This window comes from Hippocampus comes, unplaced genomic scaffold (assembly GCF_001891065.2).
Source record: "Hippocampus comes isolate QL1 unplaced genomic scaffold, H_comes_QL1_v1.1 scaffold135, whole genome shotgun sequence".
Lineage (NCBI taxonomy): Eukaryota > Metazoa > Chordata > Actinopteri > Syngnathiformes > Syngnathidae > Hippocampus > Hippocampus comes.
In genome coordinates this window covers 280,126-301,814 of record NW_017805583.1, presented here as the reverse complement: position 1 = coordinate 301,814, position 21,689 = coordinate 280,126, and the positions used below count along the sequence as shown (strand labels likewise).

The following is a 21,689-nucleotide window of genomic DNA, read 5'->3' as shown; positions in this document are numbered from 1 at the left end:
TGGTGATATGACTGATTTAAAGTTGAATTCTACACAGAGTGCAGCAACAAATGGCCTACCACCCATCGACTAGTTTAATCCAGCCTGTCAGGAATTCACACATCTTGCTGATTTCTGTAAGAATAAGTCACAAACACACCCCTTTGTGATATCTTACGTAGCCACGAAGGTGACATGGAAGGACAAAATAACTTTGCGTTCCTTCACAAAGTTTGCCCTGATCACGCCAAATTGGCGTGATCACGAAAACTTTCTGTGGCAATGCTTGTTTTTTAAATGCGTGTTATGTACTTCGGGTCATTTTCCTAATCTTGCTAAATGAAAGCAACGAAGATGGAGCGTTTTCACCCGTGGCCAAGTTTAATTTAATTTTACTTTGAAGTTGGCTTGAAATACAAAGACATAAAATCAGCTCTTAATATTAATCACGTTTTACAAATAAGCGAAAGACATCCGAAGCGTATTTTGTCGGAAAAAGTTCAATGACTCGGCGATCCTGGATGACTTTATTTGCAACCAATTGGAACATTCTGCACAGCTGCACTGTTACCGATGGATGTACAGTAAATGCAAACAACATGGATTTCGTGTCAGGACAGATGATGAATGATCGTCTGGTGTTAGAGCCGAGAGCAGCGTCGTTCTGGCAGTCAAGACCTCTGAGACTGACTCTCCAAATCAATACATTGTACTATTTCTGACGAGTACCAAAATACTTCACTTTCAATGCGGAATTGTAACGCTTTTGAGATTGAATAAAATGTAACCTTTACAAATAAAACGTTTCCTGTCTGCTGTTTTTTTTCCGTACTGTATACGGACAACATATTTGACTGCAGTGTTAAACGCTGGGTTTGCAAATGCATTATTGATGTAAATAACCTTTATTTCTTGGTTAGTGAATTTAATCCAGAATTTCTTAACCAAATTGGATGTTGATTAGCATTCCTGCATTCATCATCCCTATTGAGTTTTTATAAACCTGCCTGTGAAAGATGACTACATAATTGTCACTCCTCACTTTGGTCAGCAGGTGGTGTCTTGTGTTAAAAAAAACCGAACTGTGTTAAAATGAAATTGAACATTTTATTATCCTTCACAAATTCCTCCAAACATAAATTTACCAGACAGAAAGACAAAGTTTAGATATCTGCTCACGAACGGCCTTTGCGTGGAAACGGATGGAAACTGGAAAAAACACGACTTTTTTTCTCCTAAAAGTACGGAGCGAGATCTCGCAAAGTTTTTTTTTCCTTCCATGTCCCCTTAGGGGCTGCGTATAAAAGTACAAATATTCGAAAAGGGTTTTTTTTTTTAGAATGTTGTGGCTGCACCATTTTCCAGATAAAGTTGAATAGGGGGCAAAAAAGACTGAGATAGTTAAATGCTCATCGAACGCCTGCTTGGAACGTCCCACAGGTGAACAGGCTAACTGGGAACAGGTGGGCGCCATGATTGGGTATAAAAGGAGCTGCACCTGAATCGCTTAGTCATTCACAAGCAAAGAGGGGGCGAAGTTCACTTCTTTGTGAACAACTGTGAGAAAACAGACGAACAGTTTAAGGATGGTGTTACTCAACATACAATGGTAAGGAATTTCTGGGATTTCATCATCTGTGTCCAATACAGTATATCATCAAAAGTTCAGAGAATCTGAAGAAATCAATGCATGTAAACTGCTAGGCCCCAAAACATCATTGAATGCTCATGACCTTCGATCTCTCAGGCGGCACTGAATCAAAAACCGACATCAGTGTGAAAAGGACATCACCACACGGGCTCAGAAACACCAGAAAACCAACGTAGATCCAGTTTGGTGCTACATCCATAAGTGCAACTTAAAGCTTTACTATGTAAAACAAAAGCCATTGATCAACAACATCCAGAAATGCCGCCAGATTCTCTGAGCCTGAGCTCATCTAAGATGGATTGATGCAAAGTGGAAAAGGGGTCTTTCATCTTCAAATTGTTTTTTGAAATTGTGGAGGCCTTGTCTTTCGGGCCAAAGAGGAAAAGAACCCAAGCATCTGTGATGGTATGAGGCTGTCTTGGTGCCGCTGGCATGGGTTTCTTACACATCTGTGAAGGCACCATGAATGCTGAAAAGTACATACAAGTTTTGAAGAAACATATGCTGCCATCCAAGCAACATCTTTTTCAGGGATGCCCTTGCTTATTTCAGCAAGACAGTGCCAAACCAGATTTTGCACGTGTGCCACATTATCAAGCGTAAAATACCACATGGGAGACGTTGCACATCAAGCAAGAATGGCAAAGAATTCCAAAGCTTCAACAATTGGTGTCCACAGTTCACAAACGTTTGAGTGTTGTGAAAAGAAATGGTGACGTAACAGAGCATTAAATATGACCCCGTCCCAGCTTTTTTTGAAACGTGTTGCAGCCATAAAATTCTCAATTCACGATTATTTACTAAAAACAAAGTATCTTGTCTTTAAATATAAGATGAATATGATTTGCAAATCATTGTATTCCGTTTCTATTTACATTCAACACAACATCCCGACTTCATTGGTATTGGGTTTGCAATAACAGCAATGTGAGTATTCATTAAATACAAGAACCCCCACTGGGTTTCTCAGCAGGTAATCTGGAAGTTGGTGTTTTGGGGCAATGTTTGCAATTGTTTAGAAATGGTGGCACTGTCCTCAATAGACAAAGAATGTGTCCCCATTCCTTACTGTTGTCTCCACATTTTACACACATCATCTCAATTGTGTATCAAATACGTCATGGGGTAGAAAAAAAAAAAACACAGGAAGAATTTATCTCCGCTACTAAACATTCTATATTCAGCACTTCAATGTGTATGCTTTCTGAGTAGACCATTGGCAGTATTTGTAATATCTATGATTCTCCGTGATAAAATGGAAAAACACTTAACTTCCTGCCTCATTTCACCTGCCATTTCTCGTGTCCTTCTCCCTTCCCTGCATGTCTTGCTCTTTTCCTCCTCCTCTGCCCTTCCTCTCTCTGGGTCACAGCTGTTGCATTTATGAAAGCAACCCACTCGATTATAGTTGTTGTCTGAACCGTTGGGGAAGAAAACTCATACACCCACCACAGGTAACATCGACCCAATGATTTCTGATATGAGGCTTGATGGATGATTGTACTTTGAGGGCGTGTAGGTGCTTTAGTGGCTGTTTAGTGGCTGATTAATCATCGTGAGTGGCTTGCAAGCAACAGGCTGTCATTCATTAGTATAAAGATCATAAATCTGTCCGTGGGGAGCTGGCTGATTGTGTTATTTGGTGCTTCTGTCTTGTTACGCTTTAACCAGAAACGGGTGAGGTCAAGGTGTTGGAACGGACTCTGTAGGTCAGCTGGACATTGATATCTATCTGAAGATATCTGTAGGCAGCAAGCTAGGTAGCTGTGTCATAGTTACAACCCCCAATTACAGTGAAGCTGGAACGTCATGTAAACAATAAATAAAAGCAATACAATTATTTTCAATTGGATGCGCAACAAAGACAAGATATTTAATGTTCAAATTGATAAGTCATAGTTTTTTGCAAACTTGTTGTAAAGAAAGGACAGGGGCAGCAAATAACTGGGAAAGTTAAGGAATGCTCAAAAACACCTGTTTGGAACATACCACAGGTTTAACAGCTTAACTGGAAACCGATGAGTGTCACGTTTGCATGAAGGAGCAAACTCGAAAGGCTCAGTTGTTCCGAAGCAAAGCTGGGGTGAGAGTCGCCACATATCGATCAACTGCATGAGCAAATTGAGAAAAAATTGTCAACATACAGTTTCACAGCATTTAGAAATGTTGCTTCATAATCTCATCAAAAGATCTGAAGAATGTGGAGAAATCTCTGCAAATAACCGTCAAAGCCGAAAATCATCATTAAACCTGGCATCTTCTATCCCTCAAGCGGCACTGCATTAAAAGCAGCATCATTATTGCCACGTGGGCTCAAAAAAGCTTCCGAAAAAAATCTGTTTGTCCCGACCTACACAAATGCAAATTAAAACTGTACCGTGCAAAGCGGAAAGCTTTCGATCAAGAACGGCCAGAAACGCCACTGACTTCTCTGGGCGCAAAATAAGTGTGCTGTGTTCTGGTGAGTCCACCTTTCAAATTGTTTTTGGAAATCGTGAACGCTGTGTGATCCGGGACGAAGAGGAAAATGACCATCCGGCTTGTTTATCAGCGCACAGTTAAAAACCCAGCATCTGTGATGGTATTTGGGTGTTTGACTGTTGCTGCCTGTGGCTTGGGTAACTTGCACATCTGTCAAGGTGCTCAAGACATTTTGCTAACCATAGTTTGCTAACTATCAACATCAACAACATATTCAATTAAATTTATGGAAATTGATTTTGTTTATAAATCTTTTGTGGGGGGTGGAATCTGCCCAACAGTTCTAGAATTACATATTCAACATAAAATAATTGTGAAAATGTTCTGTTTTAACATTCTCGGTTTCCAGAGAGAAAGGATGGTTTTCATCAGAGAGGAAATTTACACTGACTTGGATCATGAAGAGGAGGACAAGACAAAGGCATGGTGAGGATGGGAGGAGGGAGGGGTCAGGGGTTTGGGGGGGGGGGGGTTGTTGATTGTTCCTCATATTTCAAGAGTGGTCCTGCAGACAGATCCCCACAGCAGACCATACGGTCTTCTGGTAGCCAAAGAAGCTGCCACATCATCATTGACGAGCACTTCTTTTTATCTTTTTCTGTCTTTACCCTTATCTATCACGATGATTTTTGCAGTATTTTTTTTTCATTTGGCCTAGTTTCTAAATTGTAACATATGAAGTAAATATGCCGCTAATTATTTTGTAGCCAAGTGAGGAACCTCAACACAACTGGAAGTTGACAGACCCAAATTGTCAACTGAGGGAGCGTTTCACTTGATTCTGGTGAACGGTGAGTTTTGTACCAAGCGAGAATGACCTTGTTTGCGTATATATGTATACTATATAGTATAATAATCAAATGTGTCCAATGGTTTGCAGCGAATGTCAAATTAGTTAATTTATTTCTAGTGAATTGCATTTGTAATTGAACGGTTGTTTTTGTTATAATAATGAAATGTCAAACAATGTTTTACGAAAAAAAAAAAAAACATTACAAATGATTGCGAATTTCTCCATTGTGAGACAAAGGTTTTCCTATTCTTATTTTTATTTCCTGAGGGAAACTAAAACTTTACTCTATGTATTCCATTTTTTCTTTCTTTTATTCTTCATGAAAGAAAAAAATATGTATTTGGGGATTAAGACTGGTGATAATCCCTGCAATATTATATTTTATAATCCATGATACAGCTAATATTTTATTGAAGCAAAGATGAATTCTCGATTTAAAAGGTAACTGATGTGCGAGGCTTATTGAGGTTAGTTATTATCAAAATGGCGATCAACAAGTGTGAAATGTAATGAGCGCGCAGCAATGGCCTTGTACAGACGTACCCTCACACCCTCCCATGCATGTCTTTTTCTACATCACTCCCTGTTGCTTTTTTGCCATGCTCCCCTTAATCTCTTTGTATGCAAAGTCAGGAACAAAGTAACAAAATACATGGCATTTAACAATTTAACACCAGTATAATTATGCCCAGCGTATAACACGTGTGCTGTTGGGGTATTTGTCAGCACAACTGCCACATAGTTCTTGGGTTAAGTGTTTCTCGACGTTGGCCTTCCTGTGTGGAGTTTGCATGGTCTCCCTCCTGCTTGCATGGATGTTCACTGGTACTCCAGCTTCCTCCCACAATCCCAAAACATGCACATTAGGTTCAGTCAACACTTTGTCCCTTGGTGTGAATGTGATATGTTTCTTATTGCCTTGTGATTGAGTGGCAACCAGTCCAGGGTTTAGCCCACGTCCTGCCCAAAATTCCATTGGGATAGGCTCCAGCATAGCTGTGACCCGAATGAAAACAGGTGAAATGGATGGAGGTATTTTGTTCATCTGGGGGTTTTCATTTTTAATTTTTAAAATAGTGATATAGTTAGGTTGTATTGCTTACATTCTCTTCTACATTCATCCACCTCCGTCTTTCATAATCAGGGTTATTTGCCTTTACCGAAAGCTGAGTACCGCTCCATGCTGAAGGATAGAGTCCCGATTTGCCTGATGTCATCAGTCGTAGCCCCAGAAAAAAACCCTTCCAATGCTACGGGTCCCAAAGAGGTCAGTGCCGATATACAGCATGTGTGTCATATAAAATGAGTGCAATATTGCAATAGAAATGTTTCCATGATCGTTGTTCATGAAGAGCTAACCGTTATTGCTGTGTCGAAAGTGAGAGAATGTAAAGTGTTTTCCTACTTTGATTTCACATTATACTTGATATTAACACAATTATACAATCTAATTACATTGTTATAGTTGTACCAAAATATGATATAACAGTAAAGTAAGTTTGGCAGCCCAGTGGTCCAGTGGTTAGAGCGTCAACCTCACAGTGCAGAGGTACGGGGTTCAATTCAAGCTCCAGCTTCCCTGTGTGGAGTTTGCATGTTCTCCCCGTGCCTGCGTGGGTTTTCTCCTGGTACTTCGATTTCCTCACGCATTCCAAAAACATGCATGACAGGCTGATTGAACACTCAAAATTGTCCCTAGGTGTGTGTGTGAGCGTGGATCGTTGTTCGTCTCTGTGTGCCCTGCGATTGGCTGGAAACCGGTTCAGGGTGTACCCTGCCTACTTCCCGAAGACAGCTGGGATAGGCTCCAGCACCCCCTGCGACCCTTGTGAGGATAAGCGGATCGGAAAATGAATGAATGAATGAATGAATGAATGAATGAGTAAAGTAAGTTGAGTTTTTTTATTGATCCGCTCAAAAAGGTGAGGTGGCGCCGAACTGCACCGCGGTACACTGAGAGATCGTTTTGATATGTTGGTTTCTTTAACCAAGACGAAAAGTGGAACAGTCCTCAGTGTTTTTAGTGTCGTTCCACACCAGTGCATATCACAGCAGCAAATCAAAGTCAATGAAAAATAAGCATGACCATCTTTGTCAATGATTAATTTTGACCTATAGTGTTTTGGATATTGTACATAATGTCTGTATCTCATGTTGTGGCTGGCTTGATATGAATATTCCCCTCCTTTATGATTAAACATGATATTCCATAATCATGAACTAAAACATGATCATGTTGAAATGACAACAGCGTTGTCAGACGTAGTAACTCATGACTGTAACCCTCCAGGTGGAGCTGATCCTTGTGAAGGAGCAGAATGGGGTCCAGTTCACCTCCACCACCCTCGTGGCTCCGACCACGACTCAGACCCACCCCAGCGGTGAGGAGGAAAGGGAAACCTGGGGAAAGAAAATTGACTTCCTGCTATCGGTGATCGGATTTGCAGTGGATCTCGCCAATGTCTGGAGGTTCCCTTACCTCTGCTACAAAAATGGAGGAGGTGAGTTTCAAGCCGATGGATGAGTTTGGTAAAATGGATGTACTTGGGGCGGGGAGGGGAGGAATGGGTGGTGTGACAGAAAATCAGGTTCCTCTGTTCAAATAGTGGAGGTAGAAATGGAGGGGTGACACTGTTTACATTTCTAGTTTTATTGACAGAGATTTGGAAAAGGAGAAATGAAGTTGGAAATTTCACATGCTTGAATTAAGACTTTCTTATTTTGGTAGGGGTGTAAGAGGTGTGTATCATCTCCTGTTCCTTTTCCGCAATTCTTTCAACCCTTTCAAGAGATCAAAATACAGATAAAAAAGCAACCACAGCTGCTCTGAATAGATTAGCTCCAACAATTATGGTCACTAATTATGGCTGTTTAACATAGAGCTCTCATTAGGTTTAAAAGCTGTAGCCATCGCCGAGGCTCACACCCTGTTCTAAAGGTTGCTCAGTGCTGCGAAACATTCATCATTGACATGCCTGTTTAGGAAATAAAACTGAAACATGTCTGTGTGTGTGTACAGGTGCTTTCTTGGTGCCATACCTGTTCTTTATGGTGATAGCAGGCATGCCTCTCTTTTACATGGAGCTGGCTCTGGGACAGTACAACAGGGAGGGAGCCGCTGGGGTCTGGAAAATATGTCCCATATTTAAAGGTATGACGTCAAGGCACATGCACGCAGACACATTTGTAACCCCAGCATCCAATACACATATATCAAAAGCTGATGATATTTGGTTGAATTTTCTCACGAAAATGCTCATTTTTAACACTCTCAACATGATGACTTTAACAAGATGAATCATACTGACATAGATTTAATTCACAGGACTGTAGTAAAAAGAAAAATAAATCTATTCATTTAAAAAAAAAATTGCAGTTATAATCCAAGAGAGCGATGTCTGTCTGTCTGTCTGTCTATCTGTCTGTCTGTCTGTCTATGCCAGCACTTATTTTTATGAGGACTGTAGTCAATGCAAATGGCACTCAGCATAATTTTGAAGTCATCTTCTATTATAATAATTTTAGGTAGTATTCGCTATTCCAATCTAAACCATTTTACGAGGTGAAGTTGGACATAGGACCTCTTATTTGAGAGCAGCTTTGCGATTTTTGCATCCTTTGATCTTGTGAGTGTTTGCAGATTGGCCGCTTGAGTTTATTTGCAGGATATCAGAATAGCTCCTTGAAGCCGCTGTTTGGATATAAACTGCTTTCCATTCTCATAGATCTTTGCTTGAGGATGCTCCAAAGATTCTGAGCGGTGTTGTGGTCGGGGGGCTCACACCATGATTTTCTCCTCTTTTATGCCCATAACTACCAATTATGCAGTGGTATTCCTTGCAGCACGCTATTGTTCACTGATTAGTGCTGTGCAACCCCGGGTGGTCAAGATGAATCGAATATTTTATGGTTGTTGGATGGCCACCATGTCCCACCAAGGCTCCAATGTCAACAGGGAGGTCACAGAGTCATGTTTGGAGTCAGAATCATGAGGAGACAGCTGGTTGGCTCCTTTCAGGTCCCAAAGTATGTGAAAATAAACCCTGAAAAGTATATAGAGTTTCTGACTGACTACTTTCTTCTTTGATGGTACAAAATGAACAATTGATTGTTTTTGGGTCTTTTGTCTTTCAGTCTCCTCTTCAGGAGTTGAAATGCATGATCTATTGGGTTAAGGTCCGATGACTGACTTGGCCAGTCTAAAACCTCCCAATTTTTCCCATTCATTCATTTACACTTTGCAAAATCGAATCTGGCCTCTGTTTCTTTTTGCTCTTTAGTGGTTTGCATCTTGTTGTATGGCTTGTATATTTCTTCCCTCAAAGTCTTCTTTGGACATCAGATTGTCATAACGTTACCCCTGCCCTGTGGAGGTTGGCAGTGATGTCAAAGACTGCTGTCTTTGGGCGTTGGCCACAACTGCCCTTGGCCAACCATTTTGATTTCAGTTGCTCAGTACACCAGAAGTTTCTTTCTTTTTCAGCACATGCCAAATGTCTTCGGTATACAACAAAAACCAAGAAATTGATCTTGCCGTTCCAATGCTTTTGATACTTCTCTATCTGCAGCCCTTAAAATGGAAAATTTCCATTAAACTCCATATTTATTGTATTACGTAGATGTTGTGCCGTTACAATTGCACATTTGCCAGGCTTCCACAGTTTTTAAACAAGCAGACAGAAAAATCTGTGTGCTTGCGGACAGGGTGGACAATGACAGGTTGCCGATTTTGGGTTCATGAGGACATGGCTGACCTTCACTGAGCAACATGATTCAAATAGCAAGCTAACCCATTGAACTATTACTATTAAAAAAATACTACTACTATTGTATTGGACCTCAATTGATTATGTAAGTGTTACCTAATGTCAGTATCCAAACGTGCACATGTTTTTGATGGGTGATGCGCTTGCTACATCAAAGTCAGTCTATGTGTCTATCTACCTTCCCACTAGACTGTCAACTAGTTGACTTCCCATCAATACCGGCACCTCCATGTGTCTGCTTGCCTACCCACTTGCCTGCCCATTTACATGCCAGTCCTCCTTTTGTTCACTCGTCTGTGTCAAGCGTCGACAGGCATTGTTTATCCTCCCAGAACATCAGATTCTTATTGCACTCAGGTGGAAAACAAATGAAAATTAGGCTTTTAGACTGTTGTCCTCATTGTCCGAATGCTTTTGCCAAAGATTGGCTAACAATTTCTGCAGGTGCTTTTCAAAACAACAATGAGCATGGCATAAGATGCAATCTGTCGGGATAGTTATTTTTTTTTTTTTATTTCGTTCTTTTTCTTTTTTCCTTTTTTTTCCACATTTTTTTTTCCTTTGGTTTGTTGTATCTATTTTGTATAAGTATATGCTCTCGCTTTCTCTCTTTGTCTCACACTATATATATATATATATATATATATATACACACACACACACACGGTCTGACTACATGTAAATATATTGACATCACCAAGACCATCTGTTGCTTCTCAGCATGCCACGAGACATTCATCCTTTGTCCAATAATGTCCTTGACACGCTGAAGGTGCCTCATAGTTGTGTTTAAACCCCGTGTGTGTGTGTGTGTGTGTGTGTGTGCGCGCGTGTGCTCGTGCGCGTGTGCGTGCAAGCGTGGGCCTCCTGTCTGCGAACATGTACTGTCTGTCAGGGTTCCACAGAAGACATTTACGTCCTAATCACACACTTCGCACACTGTCATTCTCTGCCTCTCAGTGGGGGGATCACAGTAATTATTCAAATACATACATTCACATGCCCATATTGGCAGTAATTATTCTGATCAACAAGCTTGGTTCCCCCCAAGATCAATGCATGTGAAGAAAAGGGGTGGAGGATGAGAGCCAGCGGAAATGGAAGCACAGTGCAGCCGCTTGTGGCGCAAATAAAAGGCGTCATTTGCCTGCACAACTCTTATGATTTACAATTTGGCTTTGCGAAACTTTTGTTGGTGCATACTCATTTTTGGAACATTACGAGGGGGAGGGGGAATAAAACCAGTAAATAACATTTTGGGGGCTGGGGGAAATCCAGATTTATTTTGTATGAGCATGTTAATTGAAGTTCCACATTTCATAGAAAATTGTGATTCTGAAAGGAAACTCGAGGTTTTCTAAACTATCCCACTATAATTTTTATTGGGCAATGTAATTAACTACAATTATTTTGATCATTATTATCTTAAATAAATACTATAACTCTTACCGCTAATAATTTATTCAATAAAGAATACGAAACGATAGCATTACATTAAAAACATTTATACGCATTTAAGGAAAAGCCACGACAATTACATACGCTTTTTTTTTCCACTTTCACAAAACATCATGTTTACTTTAAATGATGAATGACTGCTTTTGTCTCACAGGTGTAGGATTTACGGTGATCCTCATTTCCCTCTATGTTGGCTTCTACTATAATGTCATCATCTCTTGGGCTCTCTTCTACCTCTTCTCCTCGTTCACTGCCGAGCTCCCCTGGGTGCACTGCAACAACACTTGGAACAGCCCAAATTGCTCCGATTGGGCTGATGACAGCACAATCAGTGACATTTACAAGGCCACTCCAGCTCAAGAGTACTTTGAGTAAGTTGGCTCAGCTTCACTCTTTATCTATGTGAGACAGTGTATACTGTATTACACTATAATAAATGCTGTTTAGCCTAAAGGTTGGCGTTTGCAGTGACAAAATAAACAAAACAGCTTTATATATTAAAACTGTAATACTCCATTATGACTAAGTCACGCTACAAAGTAGCAGCCATGGCGTCCCGTCTTACAGGTGCGTTAGTGAGCAGCAAGTGTTTCTTTGTGCAGAGATGTGGGGTGTGTGGGGTTTGGCCCCGGGAGCGGGGAGGGCTTCACGCAAAATTTTAGAGCAGCTTTAAGACTATTCAACTCCAGCTTTAATGGTCAAGACTCAAATGTTATATACTAAATTTGATCCATATAATGCTTCAGGAATGTTTTTATTTTATCTTAGGTTGCAGTTAACCCTTATTTTAAATGAGCTTGGGCTTTCACTTGTAAAGTGCTTTTCTACCTCCAAGGCACCAACGTGCTTCAACACTGACTCCTTGTTCATCTGCTGATGACGCAGCATCGGGAGCAACTGGGGAACTAATATCTTGTTCAAGATAAAGAGATTTATTTTTTTAAATTATGTTGAATGATGGAGTCAGATATTAACTACTACTGACTGGACACGATAATGAGATCGCTTCCCAAAGTCATAATGGTCATTTTTTTCATTGACATTGTCATGCAGGTATTATTTTAATTATATTGGATTTTGTATTGTTGTTCAGTTTGGACTGTACACCATGCTGAAATGTCCCTAATATTTCTGTTGAAAATATGGTTTGTCATTCACATTCTTATTGCATCGGTTTTCATTTGGCAACCCTGCAACCAGGTGCTAGCCAGGTGTCTTGTATTCTTGTGAGCAAATGGGTTGTTTTGTTGTGACAGTTCAAGCTTTTCACCAAGCACAGCTGGAATGACAGTGTGCTATTTACAGTGTACCACCACCAGACAATTTGACTGCATTTCGTGTCACCTGTCAGAACCACTCCGGAATAATCTAGATCACTGCGTTAATATCACCTGTCATTTTTTTTAAATACAGAGCTCGTGGACATGCCTCATTTTATTTCGTAGAATTGTTTCCTATAGATGCACACCCTCAGGGTATTTGTTCAACTATAATACATTGTTTTGACAGCGTTTCCTCAAGATCCTTTAATCCTTATATTTATCTGATCATGTCGGATATTTCAAGTGAAACCGTGTACTCTTGATTTTCACCAGAATTCTCTTTCCCATAGGCGAGGAGTGCTCCACATTCAAGACAGTAGTGGAATTGATAACCTGGGTCGTCCACGTTGGCAGTTGACTTCCTGTCTCGGTGTGGTCATTATTCTGCTTTACTTCAGTCTGTGGAAGGGTGTCAAGACGTCTGGCAAGGTTGGAAATTGAAATTTCTCATTTCTTTAATGTGGTCATTGGAAAAGAAGGATGACATCCTCCTGAAGGCCCTCCACGTGAATCATAAACTGTATGGCATAGTTATAATGTGAGAAAACATTGTATGTAAAGACGTAACTGGATATTTTTCATTGACTGAACCTGAATGCATGTATAGCAGTTGAATTCTCGTATCGCCATCTTCTCTAAAATGTGCATCTACTCTAAGTAGGTTTCTGTGCGTGCATGTGTGTATTTGCCTTCTGTGACCCTCTCAGGTTGTGTGGATCACAGCCACCATGCCCTATGTGGTCTTGACTGTGCTGCTCATCCGAGGAGTCACCCTGCCTGGAGCCAAGGATGGCATTAAGGCCTACCTTTCTGTCGACTTCCTGAAACTCTGTGATGCCAAGGTGAGAGCCAAGTGGATTGCAGGAAACAGGAGTGCAGATAAAGATTTGGATGTAAAAGGAGAAGAGGAGCAGTGGGGTGAAAAAAATATACAGCATAATCCAAACACTGATTTTGATATTTTGATACTTTGTTGTAACATTTGACTGAATGGTAATTCTTCATCTTCAATGTATTTCTAGAAGAGCCAACAGTAAAATAGATATAGAATGGAATATAGCTATGAGAGAGAGAGAGAGAGAGAGAGAGAGAGAGAGAGAGAGAGAGAGAGAGAGAGAGAGAGAGAGAGAGGGGAATTGGAGAATTAGGTTAGATAGATGCATGGTGCTGTAATTTGCAAAATTACCCCTGTATTCACAAGCGTCTTTCATCTATTGCCGTTGAATGAGTTTCCTGCAATTATCCCAAATAATGGCTTTTTTCCTCTCTTGTGCCTTTTGTTTGCCGCTTCACACAAGTACACCTTTTCTGTCACCCCCCCAGGTTTGGATCGATGCCGCCACGCAGATCTGTTTCTCGCTGGGAGTTGGGTTTGGTGTGCTAATCGCCTTTTCCAGCTACAACAAATTCAGCAACAACTGCTACAGGTAAAGAGACTCATGCGTGAGGAGTTGCATCAGACACAAAATGCAGCAGGTGAGTTGCAACACCCTTTGAAGCTCCTCAAAACCCGCCTTGTCTTTCAGCACTTTGCTCTGTAACAGAAAACACATAAAATAAGGATTGTTGGGGTCAGAGCGGCCTCCTCTTCCCCGCGTGTTCGTTGAATTTCGGACAAGGAGAATGTTGGTAATCCAAATAAAGGCTGGAGGCGATGAACAGTTCCTTCAAAGGCTTTTAATTTATTTCTGCAGTTTACAAATCGATTTGGGCTCCTGAGGGGTCCAGATTTGAAACAGGAAGCGTAGAAGAAACACATTCATGAGATTATATAGAGACAATATGATAATGAGAGGCGGTTAGGTACGCCTCTCATGCAAATCCCGGAAACAAAGAAAGTAACATGACATCTGACCCGGTGTGGCTGGGAGAAGTTGGGAGTGGTGTGGTAGACCACCACTACCCACCATTTGGTGTGATAGCAAGTTCCAGAACCCCCGCTGTGCATACATCCTGAGATAAGAGGTCTTCCCAGGGGGGCTTAACAGCGATCAGGGACCGACCCAAGGTGCGGGGGAACAACGGAAGAGACACTTGGGGGGCCGTTAATCAACCAAGGAGGAAGAAGATAAACTTTAACACCACATATGTTGTTTTAAGTGTGCAAACAAATGTTCAGGAAAGAGACTGAGATCAATAGTACTCATAGCAAAGCGCAGTCCCTCAATAGCTGCAACACAGACACTTGAGATAACAGTTCCTCTTTTGATGTTGACATGTCCTCTGGAGGGGTCATAAAAGTAGTGGGTAGTAGTGGTGAGGGGGTACCAAAGGTGATTGTAATCACAGTAAGCAGGAAATACCTTCAACAGCATTCTACATTGTTTCATTCAAATCCAGCTAACAGAGAGGAATCATATTTTAACAGGACCCATCTCCTTTTCCTTTCATTTATTTTCATATACAGTACTGTATATATTTATGAGCACACTGTGGTCCATGTCCACCTGTGCTGCAATAGCACGCTCCAGTGTCTTCTGTAAAAAAAAAAAGAAAAAACATTTTTTTTAAACTATCTAAACTATTTTATTTTAGTTATTGTAACTGTATTGTTTGAGTGCTTTTAGGTACGACCATCTTTAATATACTTCGTCTTTTCTGCTGCTTTGTGAATGGCCGTCACCTCATGTCTTTTGAATGCGTCCAGCCTACAGCTGGTTGATGGCTGTCCCACAATGGAGGCAGTATTTGCCTGCTGGGTTGGGGCACAGTGCTTTTGGCATAAATAACAGTGCATGCCTTCCTCAGTATGCCTGAGCCAGGTAAACTGATTTAGCCGCTGGCTCGTGTGTTTTTGAGACATCGAAAGAGGACTAAAAGGGTTTTTGGTTTTGATCAGCAATCAGAAAGTTTGGAAAAAAAATGCTACAAATCACCGAATGGATCAGCAATATATCTACCGGTATTTAAACAACTTGCATATTTACTGGGCGTGTAACGCTACATCTCTTTGACTGATACGATACATACATATCACTATAAGGCCTAACGATTGGACACAAAGCCATATACCGCTTTTTGGTATGATACAATTCAATATGCTGTGCTTGGATATTGCTATAGCATTTTGATGCATCTCATCAAATAATATTGGATATAATTTACATTATATAACCATTCATTATGCAGAATATACTTTATTCTACAGGCCTCGATTGGTCTGTTGCATCAAGACGGTGACAATGGACTAATTATGATAAATTCTGCATTCTGTCTTTTCATATTCAATCTTCATCTGATTTGGTTTTAATGATGCAGGGACGCCATCATCACCAGCTCCATCAACTCTTTGACCAGCTTCTTCTCTGGCTTTGTTGTCTTCTCCTTCCTTGGCTACATGTCATACAAGCACAACGTGGCTCTGGAAAAGGTCGCGAGAGATGGTATGCTGCTCTTGCAATGTTACGCAAAATTCATGGTTTGCTTTGATGAGAAACTTTTGTATTATGGTTAGATATTTTTTTCAAGAAAAAAAATGCCTCAGAAGGGGAAAGATGTTTTTGTAACGTTCAAAATGTCATTGAGCCACCAAATCGACAGGTCGCTTACCTAGGTGCTCTCTTCAGCCTCATTATTGTTGCTAATAATCCATTCAGCATCGAAAACTTTCACTATATTATCATGATGTTTTACAACAAAATCATATGTGTATGTACAATAATGGACTGAGACAGCAGCCTTTAGAACTTAAACTGCGTGTGTAGTTGGTGTTAATACCAAATTGTTTGAGCTCTCCATGTCAAAATGTCATATATCCTCCTGCTGATAGTTGCATAGAGGTGCTTTAGCTTGAATACTTATGAATACTGATGGCAACATTTTGTGGAACATATTAACGTTGGTATTTTTGCACAGTTGCAAGTTTCAGTACACATGGATAGGCAATCCTCATCCTCAACAGATCTGTTGGATCGATTGGCTAGTATGAGATGTGGCGTCTGTTTTTCCCCATCTCCTCCAAAGATTTATTCATTACAGATTTTAAGGCGCCGGCCCTGTGGTCCAGTGATTAGCGCGTCGACCTCACAGTGTAGAGGAACCGGGTTCAATTCCAGTTCCGGCCTCCCTGTGTGGATTTTGCATGTTCTTCCCGAGCCTGTGTGGGTTTTCTCCGGGTACTCCGGTTTCCTCCCACATTCCAAAAACATGCATGGCAGGCTGATTGAACACTCTAAATTGTCCCTAGGTGTGAGTGTGAGCGTAGATGGTGGTTTGTCTGTGTGTGCCCTGCGATTGGCTGGCAACCGGGTGTCCCCCGCCTACTGCCCGAAGACAGCTAGCATATGCTCCAGCTACCCCCGCGACCCTTGTGAGGATAAGCGGATCGGAAAATGAATGGATGGACTTTAAGGCCACAGGTTTAATATAATACCAGATGCATTAAGTTTTTCGGAAACAATTAAAATGACAAATGCCGTAAAGCAGGCAACCCGAATGAAAATACCCTCTTTCCCAGCAACCTTCCATACACCATATTTATTGTTTCACTCACTGGAGTAATTGTGAAAATTCCCAAATCGGTTTGTTCAGTGTCTTGCTCAAAGCAGACATAAAACCCACTGAGCTCATGTGATAATTTTGCAGCAGTACTTTTAAGTCTGTGCTTTGGTGATGTGTTGATTATCTGTCTGAATTGAACTCAAGTTGCAGTCTGTGGCTGCCACAATGTCTGCAATTATCAGACCTGTGCACGGTGCTGACACCTCAGACTACTCCTTTTGTGTGTGTAATACATACGGTACACAACAAACTCTTTCGCACAAAATTGAACTTCTTGAAATAGTAGTAGGGATGAACGCGCAAATCTATCTGAATTTACTTTGTAGTAAAGTTTTACACCACTGCATCTCTTTGATACTGCTCATCTACTGGATCTCATAATAGTCTGTGACTGTGTACCCACTATTGTGAATATAAGTCAGTTAAAGTGGCACTATATACTGTAGCTACTTGAACTGGATTTAATGGGGAAAAAAAGATCCCTGTGACCCAACCATCGTCATCGTTGCACTGTAATGTTGACTTTCTGGATGTTAACTACATTTTTAAATTAATCGCTACTTTAGAGTGCGGTACTCATTTGTTTACAAGTTTTTTTTAAATTTCTGCTTATAGGGGTTGGATTGGTATTTGTTATTTACCCAGAAGCCATTGCCACATTGCCTGGGTCATCAGTGTGGGCAGTAATCTTCTTCATCATGCTCCTGACACTAGGCATTGACAGTGCCGTGAGTATGCACTTTCCTTTACAACTACATCTGACAGCATAATTCGATATGTTCCATTTGTTTTGTCTACAATGGCTACGAGTTTTCATATGATAAATACAGTGGGACCTCATTTGAATGAACTAATTGTCAATTAGAGCCGAATATCTGTTACATCGAGGAACGTTTTTTTGTGTGTGCGCGTGTGTGTGTGTGTGTGTGTGTGTGTGTGTGTGTGTGTGTGTGTGTGTGTGTGTGTGTGTGTGTGAGGTCTAATTACTCACACTAGAGTAGCCTAAAACGCCCAGTACAGTGCAATATTTTTATAAATAGATATTAAAAAAAAAAAAAAAAACTCAAAATTGTTTAAAAAGTTTTAACGTTCATCCATACTTTTGTTGTTGGTCAGGAGGTTAATGACATGCATCTGGTCGCTTCCATGCACCACCATGTTAGCACTTTCTTTTTTCACCTCCAATATGATTAATTGCCATAGATTTACAAGAAAATTAAAATAAAAAAATAACAACTATGTACTCGACCAAAAACAGTGGGGTAGAAAGATGCGTACAGTACTCGCCCCAGCACTGTAAAAATCAACAGCCAACTATATAAATAGATGCATACAATATCTATATTTAAGTTGACTGCGTGCCTGCAGCAGATGCTAAGCTAATGTCTATATTCCATTATAATTGAAGGAACCCTCTCCTCTGCTAACATGACCGCCATGTCTGTCCATACATAGGTTTGCTGGGAAAGTTGCCTCTGCCAACATAGTCACCACTTGAATGTGATTTTTAGCCTGCTCTTTTCTACTCTAAAGTCTGTTTACCTATGATGAGTGAGAAGCACAAGCCGGGAAAAGGTGACCAAACTCTGCCTCTTGATGGTGCCACAGCGCCCTTTACTGGTACAGTGGATAATTGCAACCAATTCTGGAACTAACTTGGAAAGGGATAATACAAAGGGGCTTTTTGGGTGGATTTGACACTATTTTCTGTTAGTGGAGCCCGGAATCCATTGGTTCCCGGTCTGTTCAATCAAGGTTCTACTATGTAACATATTCCAGCTTCTATCATCTTGACGCTGAACTTATGGAATGGGCCTCTGGGGTGCGGGTTTCATTCCTCCTCCACCTCCTCCCAGGTGGTGTGGTGCCCGTATTTCCCATTTGCGCTCCAGTGTCAGATCCACTCCTGGCTCCTTCGTGCTGAGGGGTGCCAAGTCCCCCCTCGGGATGCCCTGTTCCAGCCACTGGCTTGGAGGATAGGGCAGCCCCCTGTCACTCCTCGTGCAGGCCTCCTCTTAATCCCTCTGCCCTTTGTACCCTGCCTGGTGGATGTGGGGTTCCCCGGTGCCCTTTGGCTCGTTGGGGGCCTCTCATGCTCCGAGACAGGTGCTCAGAACTGGCTTGGGGTGATGTTGGGTGCAGTGTGGCGCATTTAAAAAAAGGCATTTAGCGCCGTTATGGGCATGAGGACTGCAGATTTGATTTACTGCCAATATAAATGACTCTTTTAATTTCCTTTAAATGCAGTGCACGAGAAGTGCTGGCTAAATATTTCCCCTTGTCACGCACCACTCAGTCCTGTCCGGTTTTGTCCTAACATTGTTCTGTTCAACTGCATTTCAAACAAATATCACAATACAAAAGGCTCGTGCTGTATTATAAACTCCCCTGATGCACAGAAAAAAATCTATTCCATCAAATGCATCCAATATCCACCATTCTGCATGATCAAGCAATTGACCAGGGCAGGTTAAATATATATCTGCTAGACATAGAAATGTTTTTATATCCAGTATTTTGGTAGTGTGTTCGAGCAGCGGCAGTGTAAAACACAGTTCTAGTGTCTATTCTCTTCTTCTGCACCTTTTAGATGGGTGGGATGGAGTCTGTCATTACCGGTCTGATTGATGAATTCAAATGCCTCCACAAACACAGAGAGCTGTTCACCCTCTTCATTGTGGCCGCCACCTTCCTCATCTCCCTCTTCTGTGTTACAAATGCAAGTATCATACCGAGACGACTGTGTTACTCAAGGGGTGTGGCGATATCTCCGCAAATGTTTTCGGAAACTCTTATCATCCAATGTAATGCGAAGATGAGTAATTATGGAACTGAGATCTTCAAGCTGATTAATCATTGGTGTCTGTAATCATTTCAGTATAAGTGACATTGTCCCTGTCTCTCTCTGTCACTGTAGGGTGGAATATACGTCTTTACTCTGTTGGACCACTTTGCCGCAGGGACGTCTATTCTGTTTGGAGTGCTTATTGAAGCTATCGGTATTGCGTGGTTTTACGGTAAGAGAAACTGAGAGATAGAATGATCGGAGAAAAAATATATATTTTTCCTGTTGTCGTGGCGAGCAATGCTGATGTTATATTAGTGCTCTGATGAGAAATCTGTCTGTATGGACGTGCTGTGACTCAGCGTGACAGAGTTCTATTAGGCCTAAGTGTAAAGAAATGAAAATGTCAACACACAATAATGGTTTTTGCCCCTTCAGTCTCTGGTCACCTCAATGTGCCTCCTGCTTGGGGCATAATCTGTCTATTAAATGATGATCATCATGTTGTCTTGATGTGACTGCCATTGTAAGGCTCCAGGAAATTGCAATCAATACTGACTCACTTACTTTGAATATGCCAGTGTTATACACTACAAACAAAAAGGAGAGAAAGGTAAAGAGCAAAGGTGTTATAAAAACTAAAAAAAGAAATTCTCAGTTACAAAATAAATGACAAAAGGAGAGTAATAATTTCACTGAAGATTCGTAATAAATCTGACTGCATAATTTATTTGTTATGCCATTGAAATCAAGATAAATAATGATAAAATAGAAGTATATTTGTTATTGTTCTAAAATTTCAATTCAATAAATACAGTTGTACTTAGTTACTGAAGAAAAAAAAATGTTCATGTGCATCTACTTTATATATACATGATTGGAAATACAGACACGATCACTTTGTAATTTGTTTGCTGCTATGGATGCAATTTTTAAGGTTAGAGTTACATTCATGAATAGCCTTGATCTGGTTCTATGCTACACCATTGCATTTACAATTATTTTTTTTATCATAAGGTTAGGACATTTTTTTCAATAGTGTATGTCCGATTGATCCAATTTTTAAAGAGCAGTATGCAGAAACATTATCATGACAAAAATTTGAAAGGTTGGGGAAAAAGAGCGACTTGATCTTCTGTCTTGGGTTACTTTTCACATGTCCATTCAACTCATTGGGGGACTCAATGCTAACTCAGCCTCAGGCAACGGGGTCTGTATATTGAGACACTTTGGTGGGGTTCGACCTTGGCAGGCCTGATAAATCAAGCCCGAGGCCTCGCTGAGCCCTTTTTTCCTTTCCTCATAGCTTTAACAAGAACCTTTCAACCCTGGCCACTGTGGTCTTTCGTTCTGGTGTCCATCTCAATAAAAATATCCGCTGGAAGAAATGCCTTCTGGGAAGGAAAGCTCTGAAAAGTGAACAACTGTCATTTTATTGTGGTCTACATTGCAAGTGTATTTTGGTTCACGTTTCAGAAATTTCCCATGTTTTAAAAACTGGAACTCAGAAGGATTTCTTTCAAAGTAATGCGCTCCATTAAGTAGACAACTGATGATACTGTATGGCAGGGGTGTCAAAGTCAAATGGACGGAGGGCCAGATAAAAAATTTTGCTGCAAGCCGAGGGCCGGACTGATCGAATGTTCATTGAAAATTTTAAAAATGACCACATATTGTTTATTGAACCAAATTTAATTGACTGAAAACCTAACAAATACATTCCAATACGGTCAGATAAATAAAGCAACATTTTTTTATGGCTATGTCAGTAAACTTTAATTTTCAACAGGCACAAAAAAATTTCCTTTGTATAAAAATACCCATAACATGAATGAAAGAAGCCGATATTATTCAAGGCACTATCAATAGTCCATATTTTCTCTTTTAGCAAAAGTAGGCTAAATTTACTTAACAAATAATAGTACAGTAATTAAAATATTTTTTTATTTATTAA

At 40.7% G+C, this 21,689-nt stretch overlaps 1 protein-coding gene across 4 annotated transcripts in view; it reads left to right on the top strand.

Moving 5' to 3' along the window:
* Positions 1-1,469: 1,469 nt before the first annotated feature.
* The window catches only part of slc6a3 (solute carrier family 6 member 3), a 26,299-nt gene continuing 6,079 nt past the window's right edge, over positions 1,470-21,689 (top strand). Inside the window, exons 1-14 of one of the 4 annotated variants that reach the window (XM_019880011.1) lie at positions 1,470-1,588; positions 4,461-4,537; positions 4,819-4,902; positions 6,071-6,171; positions 7,195-7,405; positions 7,924-8,055; positions 11,283-11,499; positions 12,741-12,879; positions 13,158-13,292; positions 13,774-13,877; positions 15,709-15,833; positions 17,566-17,678; positions 19,541-19,669; positions 19,868-19,967. In XM_019880011.1, the coding sequence (XP_019735570.1) occupies positions 6,085-6,171; positions 7,195-7,405; positions 7,924-8,055; positions 11,283-11,499; positions 12,741-12,879; positions 13,158-13,292; positions 13,774-13,877; positions 15,709-15,833; positions 17,566-17,678; positions 19,541-19,669; positions 19,868-19,967 (1,492 nt within the window). In that variant the 5' untranslated portion in view covers positions 1,470-1,588; positions 4,461-4,537; positions 4,819-4,902; positions 6,071-6,084. Of the gene's footprint in view, positions 1,589-4,460; positions 4,538-4,623; positions 4,903-6,048; positions 6,172-7,194; positions 7,406-7,923; positions 8,056-11,282; positions 11,500-12,740; positions 12,880-13,157; positions 13,293-13,773; positions 13,878-15,708; positions 15,834-17,565; positions 17,679-19,540; positions 19,670-19,867; positions 19,968-21,689 lie in introns of those variants that run through there. The other 3 variants (XM_019880012.1, XM_019880009.1, XM_019880010.1) reach the window with 3 other exon arrangements.